At 36.8% G+C, this 13874-nt stretch overlaps 2 protein-coding genes across 4 annotated transcripts in view; one reads left to right on the top strand and one right to left on the bottom strand.

The window, feature by feature from the left end:
* Nucleotides 1-1709: 1709 nt before the first annotated feature.
* Nucleotides 1710-10291, top strand: lipca (lipase, hepatic a). 3 transcript variants are annotated; one of them, XR_013818651.1, is made up of 10 exons: nucleotides 1710-2101; nucleotides 3426-3604; nucleotides 3798-3977; nucleotides 4581-4701; nucleotides 4848-5087; nucleotides 6141-6383; nucleotides 6721-6835; nucleotides 7553-7771; nucleotides 8070-9612; nucleotides 9950-10290. XR_013818651.1 is itself a non-coding variant. In XM_079845836.1 (9 exons), exons 1-9 carry the CDS (start codon nucleotides 2017-2019, stop codon nucleotides 8191-8193), a joined length of 1506 nt encoding a protein of 501 aa, XP_079701962.1. In that variant the 5' UTR covers nucleotides 1710-2016; the 3' UTR covers nucleotides 8194-10291. The 3 variants fall into 3 exon arrangements, 1 of the variants encoding a protein (XP_079701962.1); XR_013818652.1 differs by having other exon boundaries at nucleotides 8070-8985; nucleotides 9950-10281; XM_079845836.1 differs by having other exon boundaries at nucleotides 8070-10291.
* Nucleotides 10292-10984: 693 nt separating this feature from the next.
* Nucleotides 10985-13874, bottom strand: part of adam10a (ADAM metallopeptidase domain 10a) — an 81797-nt gene continuing 78907 nt past the window's right edge. Inside the window, exon 16 of the mRNA XM_079845779.1 lies at nucleotides 10985-13299. Within this exon, the coding sequence (XP_079701905.1) occupies nucleotides 13196-13299 (104 nt within the window). The 3' untranslated portion in view covers nucleotides 10985-13195. The remainder of the gene's footprint in view (nucleotides 13300-13874) is intronic.

The raw sequence follows: 13874 nt of genomic DNA, 5'->3' as shown, positions 1-13874 counted from the left end.
CACATCCTTACTCGTCTTCTTCATCCCAGCTGCTGACCCTGTTTGTTTCCTTGTTGTTCTTCCACTGTCATAATTCGAAATACTGTGTTGTGCTCTGTCTATATATGCTTGCCAAATGAAGCTTTCTGAGATGCACCTCTGGTTGTTCACGGTTGATCTAGCCCATTTACCTTCATTAGTGAAATTAAAAAATGCATTAATTCAGGACACATTTACAAAAAAGTCTAATAGAAATGTATAGCTTGAGAGTTTATGACAACTAGTTTAACCATTTTGCATTTAATGACTTATGCACACTCTCAGAAATAAAGGTACAAAAGCTGTCACTGGGGCAGTACCTTTCTAAATGGTGCATATTGGTACCTTAAATGTACATATTAGTACCTAAAAGGAACAAAAGTGTACCTTTTGAAAAGGTACTGCCTCAGTGACAGCTTTTTTATTTCTGAGAGTGCAAGGAACTAATGCCTAGATGTTTTGAGAGGTATTAGACTATTCAACAGGGAACCAGTATAAAATATTTTGATCAACATGACATGAGCAATTGATAATGTGGGAAACAGCAGACAATTGTACATAAATGTACCGAAGCATTTGCAAGTTGTTCAAAAGAATGAGAAATTGCTTTTACGATGTGCACAAGTGACTAGTTGATGTGGAGGTTGAACAAGTAGTTTTGAGAATTTTAGTTGATCTGAAACTGTAATGTGTACCCGTATTGACTGATTTCCTGAATTAGTCAGGACAAGCAAGGGTATAGGCGAACGATGACCCCTCTGTCTGTTTACTCAAATGCTCTATAACAGTGAATAACAGCATATTTGCAGATGTTGTCCATAAAAATGTAAATCAATAGCTATTATGCTTTTCAGTGAGCTACATGATCCCATCTGAATTTTTAATGGTCCAAAATAAAACAATAGACAGACAGACAGACAGACAGACAGACAGACAGACAGACAGACAGACAGACAGACAGACAGACAGACAGACAGACAGACAGACAGACAGACAGACAGACAGACAGACAGACAGACAGACAGACAGACAGACAGACAGACAGACAGACAGACAGACAGACAGACAGACAGACAGACAGACAGACAGACAGACAGACAGACAGACAGACAGACAGACAGACAGACAGACAGACAGACAGACAGACAGACAGACAGACAGACAGACAGACAGACAGACAGATAGATAGATAGATAGATAGATAGATAGATAGATAGATAGATAGATAGATAGATAGATAGATAGATAGATAGATAGATAGATAGATAGATAGATAGATAGATACTCAGGTTCATCTTTGCAACACTCTCAGAGTAGGACTATTAGACTGTTAGGTTACAATAGAATAAGTTTACATGTACTTGCAAAGTTACTTATAGTCAGTATAAAGTCTATTGGGGAGCATCAAAATAAAGTGTTAGCAGATATTAAGCAGACAGTCTACTAATACTCTAATGACTAGTAGTTGACATGTAGCTGCAAAATTACTTATAGTTAGTAGAATGTCTAAAGTGGAACATCAAAATAAAGTGTTAACCATGTTCATTGTAAGCATCTGATCTAGAACTAAATAATCCATACAAACCAGGTCTCCTAAAAAGGAATGTATAGAACAAGATCATGTAGTGAGTTAAATCATAAGACATCCCTCTTCTCTGAATGACATTTAGAGACATGGTATTTGAGTAAGCAGTCATGTTATCAGCAATGGGTCAGCATGTGCCTTTTTGAACCGTTTCTGACTAGACTTTTTTCCACCAACCGTGGCATAGCTTCTAATGTAACAACATGCAGCCAATCAGGGCAGGCTACATTTTGGCTGCAAACTACAAAAGGTCAAAAAGAGTAACTTTCCATGGGCTCAGTTTGATTTGAATATTTCCTGATCCCTCCCCTCAGACAGTTTCAATAGACTATCACCTGCCTCACAGTGCTCTCCTTTCTTGCCTGAGAAAAAGAGAGGCAGGAAATATTTGGATTATCCGTGTGGGCCTAAACATGAAGACTCTTATCAAAATAGTGTCCTTCTGCCTGATCGTCTCACAACTGACAGATGGAAGTACATTTCAGGGAAACAGAGCAGGTGAGGGTGAATTATGCTTATAGTTCTCCGACAAATGAAGATTCTGTCATTCACTCACCCTCATGTTGTTCCAGACCTGTATAACTTTCGATAGAGCATAGAAGATGCTTTAAATATATATATATATATATATATATATATATATATATATATATATATATATATATATATATATATATATATATATATATATTTGTCCATACAATGATTTTTGTCAGTCCAGTGATGTTTTGGACCACATTTACTTGGATTGCATGGGCAAAAACTTTCCTCAAAATATCATCTTTTGTTTTCTGCAGACCAAAGTAAGCCACACACATACAACATATTGCTGAGTAAATGATGACAGAATTTAAATGTATGGGAGATTTTCACTTTAAAATTATCTTCTGAGTAACTTTTCAACAATGCAGCATGTTTAGTTTCTCTTTTATTCACTGGGATATTGTAACATGTACTACATATGTTGAAATGATGTGGAACACAATGAAGTGGAAATATGCTTGCAGGAAATATATCTAAATGAAAACAATAAAAACACCAGGATATATAAAAGTCCAGTATGTCTGGTTTAGAAAAAGTCAAATATCAAGGAGGAATGGATTTGTAGTGATAGTCAGCAATAATTGTATTGCAAATCGAAGCTGAAAAGGATCAATACTGGAATACATTTTTCACATGCAAAAACTGCATCACTGAAAATTAAACTGAATCAGAATGTGAAGCATCACACAATCTCACATAAAAAGACACTTTAAAGCAACAACAAAAAAGTTTCATATTAGCTGTGTAAATTATGTTTTTTTTTTCTCCATAAAATGTTCACAACTAATTGGTAACCTGCCAGAGAGATCAATTGCAGAGACAGTCTCTTTAAAATAAATGTTTGCATAGGAAAAAAAGATCCAAAACAGTGGGTCAAACAGTGGGCATGCATCAAAGATTGGGTAAACACATGGGTAATGGTCAGTTTCACGAACAGTTCCATGTTACATATGCAACTTAAAAGTGTTATGCATGTGAGAAATTCAACATGTGTCATATCCATCATGTTCATTTAATCAGCAAAAGTGGTGGGTAAACATTTTATTTGCCTTGACTCAAGCTCAAAGTTCCCATAAACTATGGGATATAAACATGCTTCTCTCTAATTTTCACTTGTATCATTTTAATGCAAGGTTATTGCATTGCTGTTTATGCACAAATATAAATATTTCAGGACTATTGTACAACCTACAATTATGTAACTTTATCAGTTTACAACATGGCCACCACAGTGATGAACTGACTGAGACTTTCAGTTTGTCTATGACCATACTAACAGACACCGAGCCTGGAGAGAGGATGAAGATGCCCTATCAACCTAAATCAGTCTTCAGGCTTTACACTGATGGGGAATACATAGAGGATATGTGCACAGTTGAGCTCTTCCAGCCTCGCACACTGGACGCTTGTGGTTTCAATAGCAGCCATCCTCTGGCTATCATCATTCATGGCTGGTCGGTATGTGAGTTCATTTATTTAATAGAAAAACAGATCAATAGTTCAAACGTACAAAAGGTCACAAAGACCTTGGCACGCATTGCAGACAGCTAAGCAAAGTTGTTTCATGTCTGATAAAGGAGAAATGGACTTACAAACAAAACTGGAGAGCAGCAGTTCATTGAAAAATCAAATCCTCCTCCCTTTGCCGTAGGTGGACGGAATGATGGAGAACTGGATTTCCAGGTTGGCATCAGCACTAAAGAGCTCAGAGGGAAGCATCAATGTGGTGATTGCAGATTGGCTGACTCTGGCACACCAGCACTATCCTATAGCAGCTCAGAACACACGCACAGTGGGACAGGACATTGCCCATCTTCTGAGGTGGCTAGAGGTAATGGTTAGATTGGGAATACAAATGTCTTTACAGTTATGACTGCAAAAAATGTATTTCCCAAAGGAATAGGCTACATACAACCGTCCTTACATCATGGAACTGGAGGACCTTTAGTAGAATGTTTAGGCAGAAGGCAAAATGGCAGATTTTTTTTTTTTTAAATAAAAAAGTAATACTGTGAAATACTACCTTGATTTAAAATAACAGTTTTGAAAAATGTTATATATTTTAGGGTGTAATTTATTAAACTGAATTTTCAGCATCAATACTCCAGTGTCACATGATCTTCAGAAATTATTCTAATATACTGATTTAGTGCTTAAGAAATATTTCTCATTATTAGCATTGTTGAAAATTTTAGTGGAAACTGTGCTAATTTTTTTCAGGATTCTTTGATAGATAGAAAGTTCAAAAGAACAGCATTTATTTGAAATCAAAATCTTTACTGCCACTTTTGATCTATCTAATGCATCCTTGCTGAATAAAGAAATTAATTAATTAAAAAACTGACCCTAATCTTTTGAACATTAGTGTACCAACAGCAAACATTCTTGAAAACACATGTACTACTTCACATTAATCTGCGAGTATCCATAACAGGATTTCAAACAATTTCCTATGGGAAAAGTGCATTTGATTGGCTACAGCCTCGGCGCTCATATATCTGGATTTGCTGGGAGTAACCTAGCTGTGTCTGGGAAAACCTTGGGAAGAATCACTGGTGAGATGTTCTTGTCCGTCTAAACAACTAATAAATGGTGTTAAATCTGAGATCTTAATTCTCAGCAAACACTTTGAACATGACAAAAACGTTATTTCCTGGTTAATGGTAAAATATTTGATGTGTGTCTTCTTGTTTGTGTATAGGTTTGGATCCTGCAGGTCCATTGTTTGAGGGAATGTCTCATACTGACAGACTCTCACCTGAGGATGCTAGGTTTGTGGATGCCATCCATACATTTACCCAACAGCGCATGGGACTCAGTGTGGGCATCAAACAGCCCGTTGCCCACTTTGACTTCTACCCCAATGGAGGATCATTTCAACCAGGGTGCCAGCTGCACGTGCAAAACATCTATGCACATTTAGCCCAGTACGGGATTATGGGTGAGCTGCTTGGATGGATAGATGAATGAATGGCTGGATGGATGGACAGAGAGAGAAATGGGGCGGGTTCATCCTCAAATGAATAGCTTAAATGTCAGATTAGGATGAGATACATTCAAAACATCCCATTAATGACACGGTGAGAATGGCTGACTACTAAAGACAGCTTTCCAGATGAAAGGCATAGACACATAAAAGCAGCTGTCATCCTCACAACTTAATTATTCCAAATCCCTCTTAGATTCTGCTCTCCTAATGAGATATGCCTCCAGGCAATTAAATATCCCTATGGGGAAAACTGATACAGAAAGACAGGTCCGAAATCCTTGATTTTAACAATACTGATGAGTCCATGACTCTGACAGGCACACTGCACTAATGGACAAGGGTGGGACAACTGTAACTATTAAAAAACTGTAAAAAATTTACCGGAAACATATAGTTATACACTACACAACTGCAAAAAATAATAATAATAATAATAATAATAATAGGTATTTTATGCTAACCCAGCCTGCATTTATGTGATCAAAAATGCAGTACATTTTTAATAATGTGAAAATATTATTCAATTAAAAATGTATATTATTCCTGTGATGACAAAGCTGAATTAATTTTCAGATGATCCTTCAGAAATCAGTCTAATATGCTGATTTGCTGCTCAAGAAACATTTCTTATTATTATCATCAATGATGAACAGTTGTGCTGCTTCATATTTTGTAGATGCTTTGATGAATAGGTTCTAGAGAACAAAATAAATCTTTTGGAACAATAAATGTCTTTACAGCCATTTTTGATCAATTTAATGTGTCCTTTCTGATTAAAATGTCTAATATTTAATAAAAAACAAAAATCGTACATACGCTAGACTTTTTAACTGTAGTTTCTAGCATCACCATGCAGTATTTGCACTCAACATAATGCACCACATTAAATCTAGACACAGCACACAACACAAACAAGTAAAACGATAAGCTAAATGTCTGAGTGAATCTATGATTATTTACTGTTTATTAGAGCAAATGTCACATGTTGTGTCCATCTAACTTCAGGGTTTGAGCAGACAGTGAAGTGTGCCCATGAGCGCGCTGTGCATCTCTTCATTGACTCCCTGTTGAACAAAGACAAGCAGATCATGGCCTACAAGTGCAGCGACAACACAGCCTTCGATAAGGGCAACTGTCTGGACTGCCGAAAGAACCGCTGTAACACTTTGGGCTATGACATCAAGAAAGTTCGCACAGGCACAAGCAAGAGACTGTTCCTCAAAACTCGTTCACACATGCCATACAAATGTGAGTGAGCTATGACACCCAGTAAAATGGTGTAAAACCGTCACTTCCTATTGTTATGTTCTAGCTGTTAAACTGCTCTCCCCAATACAAATCATTTTAACAGCAAAAAATTTATTATATTTAATATCTTAATAATATATGCAATTTTTCTTCTAAGTTAAACTGTTCCTCTTTTATGTTTAGACATTTTACTGGAAATCCAGAAACAATACAGTTAGTGATTGAGAATAGGTTTTTAAGCAATTAATGTTTGTATTTAATTGTGTTGAATTGTTTTCCAGTTGTTTTAGGAAAAATATAATTAGTGCTAATCTACCATCAATTTCCTTCCCATCAGTGTTCCACTATCAGTTCAGGATCCAGTTCATCAACCAAATTGACAAGATCGACCCCACCCTCACAGTCTCTCTAACCGGAACACTGGGAGAAAGTGAAAATTTACCCATAATACTGTAAGTGCAGCTGAAAATTAAAATAACATCATCTCAGTAAAGTGCTAGTGAGCATCAACGTAATGAGCTTTGTAGCCATTTTTTTCACCATATGGATGCATATGAGGTTTCGACCATTTAAAACGGCTCTTTGCTATTAACCACCATCTGATATAATCAAAACATATATGAAAAAGTATCCCTATTCCCTTTGGTGGTGTGATATACTAGAAAGCATATTCAATATACGGATACATAAATAATATCATTCAATTCACAAGAACAGTTTATAACTATTGTTGTTTCATAAGTAAGAGCTCAAATTAATGTGACAGTTGCAGAAGCTCTCGACTTAACAGTGAGATAAAGATTCCTTAATGAAAGACTGCATAATAGCATCTGGGATGAAGAACATCATTAATGTTTCATGTTCTGGGCTCTAAAAGCTCAAAGTAACGTGCTCCGCTTCACGGGGAACTGCTCAATTTAACCTTCATAGCACACAGAGAGCACTCATCACAATAACTCATTTCACATGAATGAAATACATGTGTGCTGGGAACATGAAACAAAGAACAGATGCAATGGACTAAAATAGCATCTCAAACAAGAGTGTGCACACACAAATCACTCTCATGCAGGCTAATATACAGTGCTTTTTTTGCAAACTGCTTGTTTATTATAGGAATCCAAAAACTGAATGAAACACTCACGCCTTCATTTGTCCTCCTTTTTCAGAGTTGAGGAGATTTCAGGTAACAAGACCTTTACGTTCCTCATCACTCTGGATACTGATATAGGTGACCTGATGATAATGCGCTTTACCTGGGAGGGAAGCCCTGTGTGGGCAAACATGTGGAGCACGGTTAAGACCATGATACCTTGGGGCAAAAGTAGCAGAGGGCCACAGCTCACCGTGGGGAAGATTACAGTGAAATCTGGAGAGACCCAGAGGAAGTAAGTGTGAGAGGAGATAACATTTTGCTAACACAGAATGGTGGTGGGCGTGTTAAAAGCAGTTAAGAGATAAATTGCGTGCTCACATATTCTGAGGTAAAAGAGATGCTGACTATAGAGATTAAAAGATTGGGTTCAGCGTTTAATGATGCTAACATTTGTAATGCCCCACCAGTTTTCAAAACGTTTGCAAGCTTCTGTTGTTATTTAGCGACCTCTAGTGTTCGGATAGGGCTTTTTGAAATGCAACAACAAAGCTACCAAAGCTGAAGCTCATAACAGCTCTTTTTCTCTTCAGAACAATGTTTTGCTCACAGACAGATGACGGCGTGTATATTGAGCCGTCGCAGGAGAAGGTGTTCGTGCGCTGTGAAAAGAAGCGCGAGAAGCCGCAGCAGCGGAGAATGATGAGACACGGCTAATGCTAACTCACCTCACATCACATGCGATCGTGTGTTCACATCAGGACTCATGGGGCGGGAGGGAACTGCATTTCCTTTAATATATTATTCACGTTTTATAAGGAATTAAAAGATGGCAAAGTGTATATGGATATTTGTTTTAAAACATGGAAGCGTGTATTACACATTACATTTCTCTCATGCTTACTTAGTTCTAGCCTACTACCACACACGGAGGGTACTACGGGGGCCCTAAGGGGACATGGTGGTGGGAAAAAATATGAGATGGTTGAAAAATAATGTCAATAACTGCGTCCGAAATAGCATAGCCTACTCTCTTGAGTAGGTAGGCTACTTATTTTGAAAGTAATTACTTCACGACCGCAAAAAAAAAAAATACTATTCTATAGTATGAATGTGAATGTAATCTGGACATGGGGCCTACATTCGCCATGTTGTCATATGTGACTTAAGTCACATCCATTCATAAATCCTCTCCCGTGACCTCATGGGATGTGTCCATCATAAGGACGTCATCTGGGTATTTTAGCCTACTCTTTTATGAGTAGGCCTACTGTGAATTCGGACATAGGCCTACTTTTTTTCATACTTTTTGTCACTGTTTTTCCCCTACTAGGGAAGCATTTCGGATGCAGCCACAGGTTTTGTGTTCCCCTGAGAAACTTTGCGTTTGCTTGCAAAATGTTTGCGTTCCCTTGAGAAACAATTTGCATTCCCTCACAAAAACTTGTTTCTCGGGGGAACGCAACGTTTTTGCGAGTGAACGCTAAATTCCTTTGTGGAACGCAAAACGTTTGCGAGAGAACACAAAAGCATTGCCAAATTATTTTTTCTATCATCTCATGTTTTTTCTTCACGGTGTCCTTTTTAGGAGCTCAGTATGATCCAGAATCCAAATGTCTACAGAGAGCGTTTTTATTGGCTGGAAATTTTGCAGGAAAGTCTGCTTCGTTCGAATTACTTTACTTTAAGAGTCTGTGGTGTTGTCAAGTCTGTGGTTTTCATGTGGAATTGGGCTACTTTAAAAAAAAAATTACGATCCCCAGAACTCGATTGAGCTAGTTTTGGCCGTGATTGGATCAACTGATTTTTTTGATTAGCTGTTGGGCAGGTCTTGCTGTGTAGATGGCAACCCTGACTTTGACCACAACTGCAGAAGTGTAACTCTTTTGGTACCTACTACCTGATAAAGCACTTGAACACGGTTAAGAGATGCTATCTCTGCCTTTTTAAAAAATAATAATTTTCTAACTGTTTGAATCAAGCGGCTTGTTGGCTTGGTGGTGTTGGATATTGGGATTGGATATACACTGCCCAGCCAAAAAAAAAGTCACTGGATTTAAATAGGCTAATGCTTAAGAGTCAATGATTGAATCTTTATTGCTGTGATATTTATGTATCTAGCATGTTATATATTTGGCAACAGTTCTTCCAACCCTAATTGATGGAGTGTGTAGCTTTTAATTTCTTAAACAATTGTCAATACAGATCTTGACCAAACATTAATGCACTTCTTGATCAGAGTCCAGCACACTGTAAAGTCTCCTCCAGCACATCCCAAAGACTTTCAATGAATTTAAGGTCTGGACTCAGAGGTGCCAATTCATGTGTAGAAATGATTCTTCATGCTCCCTCCTAACCATTCTTTCACAGTCTGAGCCTGATGAATCTTGACATTGTCATCCTGGAATATGGCCATATGTGTCTTCCTACATGGTTGTTTAAGAAATGAAAAGTTACACACTCCATCAAATAGGGTTGGAAGAACTGTTGCTACATATAACATGCTAGAAACATAAAAATCAATCCAAACAGCAACTTTTTTTTTTTTTTTGGCTGGACAGTGTATATTTCTGATTGAGTGACTGACTCTTATCACTCTCCCCAAACCAGAGTGAACATTGTCCTATTTCATATAATTTATTAAAGTCTGGATATAAGGATATATGAAGGCCTTGAGTTTCTGTAGCAACTACATTCAGTATGAGATCTAATTCAACCTTCAAGCAAACATCATCTTTGGCTGTGCATTTGTGTGCTGTAGATATATTCAATGCAGAACAGCCTGTAATAAAATATGTTTATGTTTGTGGTGTGTACTTTTGTGTTTTCAATTGTCTGAATATGACTGAATTGTTCATAAAATCCCCTCATGATAACACACCATAATATAAAATAGGGAGGTACCATCAGGTGAATCATGCACGTTTATTTATTTTGGTGCAAGTTGAAACATGACCACAGTACCTATTGAGGAAGATGTGTCACTGGACCACTTTTAAGTCATTTCTACGGCACTACAATATAGATGCTTTCCTCTAGTTATCACACATCCTGAAATATTTAGCCATATTCAGGTTTTTCAAAACTCTATTTCATTGTTTCGCATTTAGATAACAATTTCTAGCCAGTACATCCTTGGATTAAGTTAAAAAAAAAAAAAAAAATAGACAGGATATACACCCTCTGTAAAATTGCAACAACTTGAGAGCAATTGATTATTTATTTTTAATTGTATGGAATTGAGTGTGTTGAGCAGTAAGAGAGTGGGTAGTTGACAAAGCTTTCAGTTTATGAGAAAAGGGGCAAATCAATTGGACTGATCAAATTTAACATGAATGGATGATGTGTGACTGTAATGGCTTGTTGAAGACTTCATCAGCTGTTCTTTTGAAATATATTTTGATACGCATCAAACTAATTTAAAAACCATGAACTAGTGTAGATTCACAGAGCATACAGGCAATTTATACTATTTACTTCAACACATTGATATACATTACCAGATAGTGAAAGAAGCTTTTGATCAAGGCTATTTTATTAATGCATTTCAAGTACTTCAAAAAATTACATGTTGTCGCGCAATACTTTTTGCAAAGTACTTAGTAAAAATGTTCAAAAGTGAGCGCAAAGTGAAGAGAGAGAAAGAAAGAAAAAAAACTACAAATAAAGCATAAAAGAAAAGGTACTGTATAAAACACAGCGGACATTAAAATCAAACAGTAGTATTAGACATTTTATCCATCTTGTTTTTCATATTCTGTCCACACACCATGCTTACATATCAGTGCACATTATTTATAAACATAAAGCAAGACCAGCAAAAAATTATATTTTTTTAAAAATAAATTCTAGGCCAAATCCCCTTACAATTTCAACCAAACCCATTTCCCACAGAATAACACAGAAATTATTTATTACTTTGAAGCCAATTGCAGTAAGAGCAGTTAAGTCAAGCTTGCTAAAGACCCCTTTCCCATTAACATTTAAAGATGCATACAGAAACGAGAGGATGATTTAGATCTAAAGGAGGACTGATAGCCAGGAATTCTCATCTTCAAGAAACAAGCAAATCATCCATATTTTAAATGCATGCCCTTAAAGGATGCAAGGTTATTTGAGAAGACAGCCTTTCAGTCACACTAACAGGATCCCATTCAACAAACTGAAACAGAAGACAAAAGATTCCTGGTCTGTTAAAATACAAAAAAAGTAACTTGGAAAAAGACATTTGTAATGCACAAATTACTTGTAACCCTCTGCCTTTGCAAAGGAGTCCCACACAAAAGGAAATCAAAAGCACATTTAGAGAGAATGAAAGGATTTTTTTTTACAAAAAAAAGTTGCAGTGTCAGTGGTGTTATTGTGTTGAAAATAATTAGCATGGGTTGGTTTAGATACACTATATAGGCAACACAAGGCATATGTATTGATTATATAGGCTGCTAGTCTGGACCCTTTCTTTTTCAGCTATAATGGAGGTAATGACTGAAAATTGATAAAAGTTTCTTTGTATAAATATGGATTGGTGTGTAAAAACACCCTAAAAGGCTCCACAGCTTGCTTCCATCATCTCGATCTCATTCATTCGCTAATGCACACCACTGAGATTTACTCATGTGTGCAACTGTCCACACTTTCCTGTTTCCTACATCTTATTGCAAAAGAAAAACCTTGTATTGGAAGTTATTGAAAAAACAAATCTTTCTTGATGTTGTGCTTATATTTTCTTGAGTCTGTCTTCATTCACTGTGTCTCAGAAGGATCATTATGTTAGTGGATGAACATAAAATAACAGTGACTCTCAGCAGATCAGGACACTAACAATCTTTTTTTTAACCTTCCTCCCTCTCATTAACTCCCTCGCCCACACGGAAGGAAGAACTGCAGTTCTTTAGTGGTTATCAGCTGGAGGAAAAAAAGCAACTCAACCAGGTGAAAGTGCTTTGCATAAATGCATACATTGCTTTCAGAAAAGTGAATCTGCTAAAAGGCCTTCTACCAATAGAAACTCTCTGTGCTGTTATTTCCTATTTTATCCTGAGTGTCAATTAAACATCCTTAATTATCGTTATCCAACAGAATAAAAATGACATGTCTGAAAAAAAAAAAGAAAAAAAAAAAAAGCATTTTGTGATTTCTGTACAATTGCACGCAGGAAACAATGAGAAAGCATCAGAAATTTAAGCTTTTTAATCCTTTGCTTGCATTTTAAAAACATCTTAATTACACATTGGAAAAGGAGTCTCTTTAGGAGTCTCTCTCAGCCGTCAATGATTGGCAGAAAAATCTGACTTCCCATCATGCTCATCTCCACAGGAGGGTGGCAATTCCAAAAAATAATGATAAAAAAAGATTAAAAAAAAAAAAAAAGGCAAAAAAGGGAGAGAACTTTAGTGGAAAGAACAATGGTTTTAATAACTTGAGAAAGAAATTGAAAAGTAAAAAAAAAAAGAACAAAGATCATTGATTCTGTCCTCTTGCTCATCACTAGATTTTTTTTCTCTGAGCTACGCAACGAAAGCTTTGCTGGCTCCCAGAGCAGTGGTTTCTTACTCTTTAAAACAGTTGTTTTCTTAAGTATAGTCCTTTGAAGTCCATTTTATTTTTGCCAGTTTCTTAGTTTGTAATTGGGGCTCATTGATTGATTCAGGTAACTCTTTGGAGTGAAGTGTTTCCCACTGTAGGCACTAGGAAGAACCAAGGCAACGAGGAGGCCGATTCAGCGACGCATCTGGCCCATCTGGTAGTTCTCTCTCTGGTTGCGTTGGCGCTGTGGCTGGGTCTGTGCAGCTTGATGCTGGGCTCTATTTCTCCTCAGTGTGCCTATAGAATAGCACACAAAGGTACAATTAATCACCCTATGTGCAGGGGGTTAAACTGGGATTTTGGAGGTAGGGGAATTCTAAAACACCGGTGACATGACCTGGCTGAATGTCGCCTCTCGACGAGTCCACGACTATAAGAAACCTTAAACGTGTTTTTTCTAGCTGGGGTAGAGTAAAAAATATTATCTGTCTTTTTTATATTGATCTTCATACACAAGTCTCCTGCAATAATTCTGTACTTTAAATAGTTAATTCAAGTAGTTTTTCCAATTAAAGAATGGACGTAGGAGTTTGGTTTGTGTAATCTTTTAAGGTTGTAGTCGGGATTAAAACTCTAGCTAAAACTCTAAACTCATGTGCAGTAATATTGAAAATTGAGGGTGCAATGCATCGTGATATCGAATCGAATCGTTGACATGATAATCGTGATCGAATTGAATTTCGATTCTATATCTCTTTTTCTTGGCAGAGAAAGACTGAATTCTAAATTCATGTATCTGCTAAAAGTGAATTATGTCAACATTTAGGTGTACGGTGGTATGATAGATGAGTTTTAAGTGCTCCTATTATGCT

This window comes from Gobio gobio, assembly GCF_949357685.1.
Source record: "Gobio gobio genome assembly, chromosome: 2".
NCBI lineage: Eukaryota > Metazoa > Chordata > Actinopteri > Cypriniformes > Gobionidae > Gobio > Gobio gobio.
This window is presented reverse-complemented; position numbering and strand designations above follow the sequence as displayed.

Excerpts from the sequence above, each read along its gene's own strand:
- lipca (XM_079845836.1), top strand. The coding sequence starts at position 2,017 with ATGAAGACTCTTATCAAAATAGTGTCCTTCTGCCTGATCGTCTCACAA. Across the intron at positions 3,605-3,797 it reads TCATCATTCATGGCTGGTCG|GTGGACGGAATGATGGAGAA; the intron begins GTATGTGAGTTC and ends CCTTTGCCGTAG. Across the intron at positions 6,836-7,552 it reads GAAAATTTACCCATAATACT|AGTTGAGGAGATTTCAGGTA; the intron begins GTAAGTGCAGCT and ends CTCCTTTTTCAG.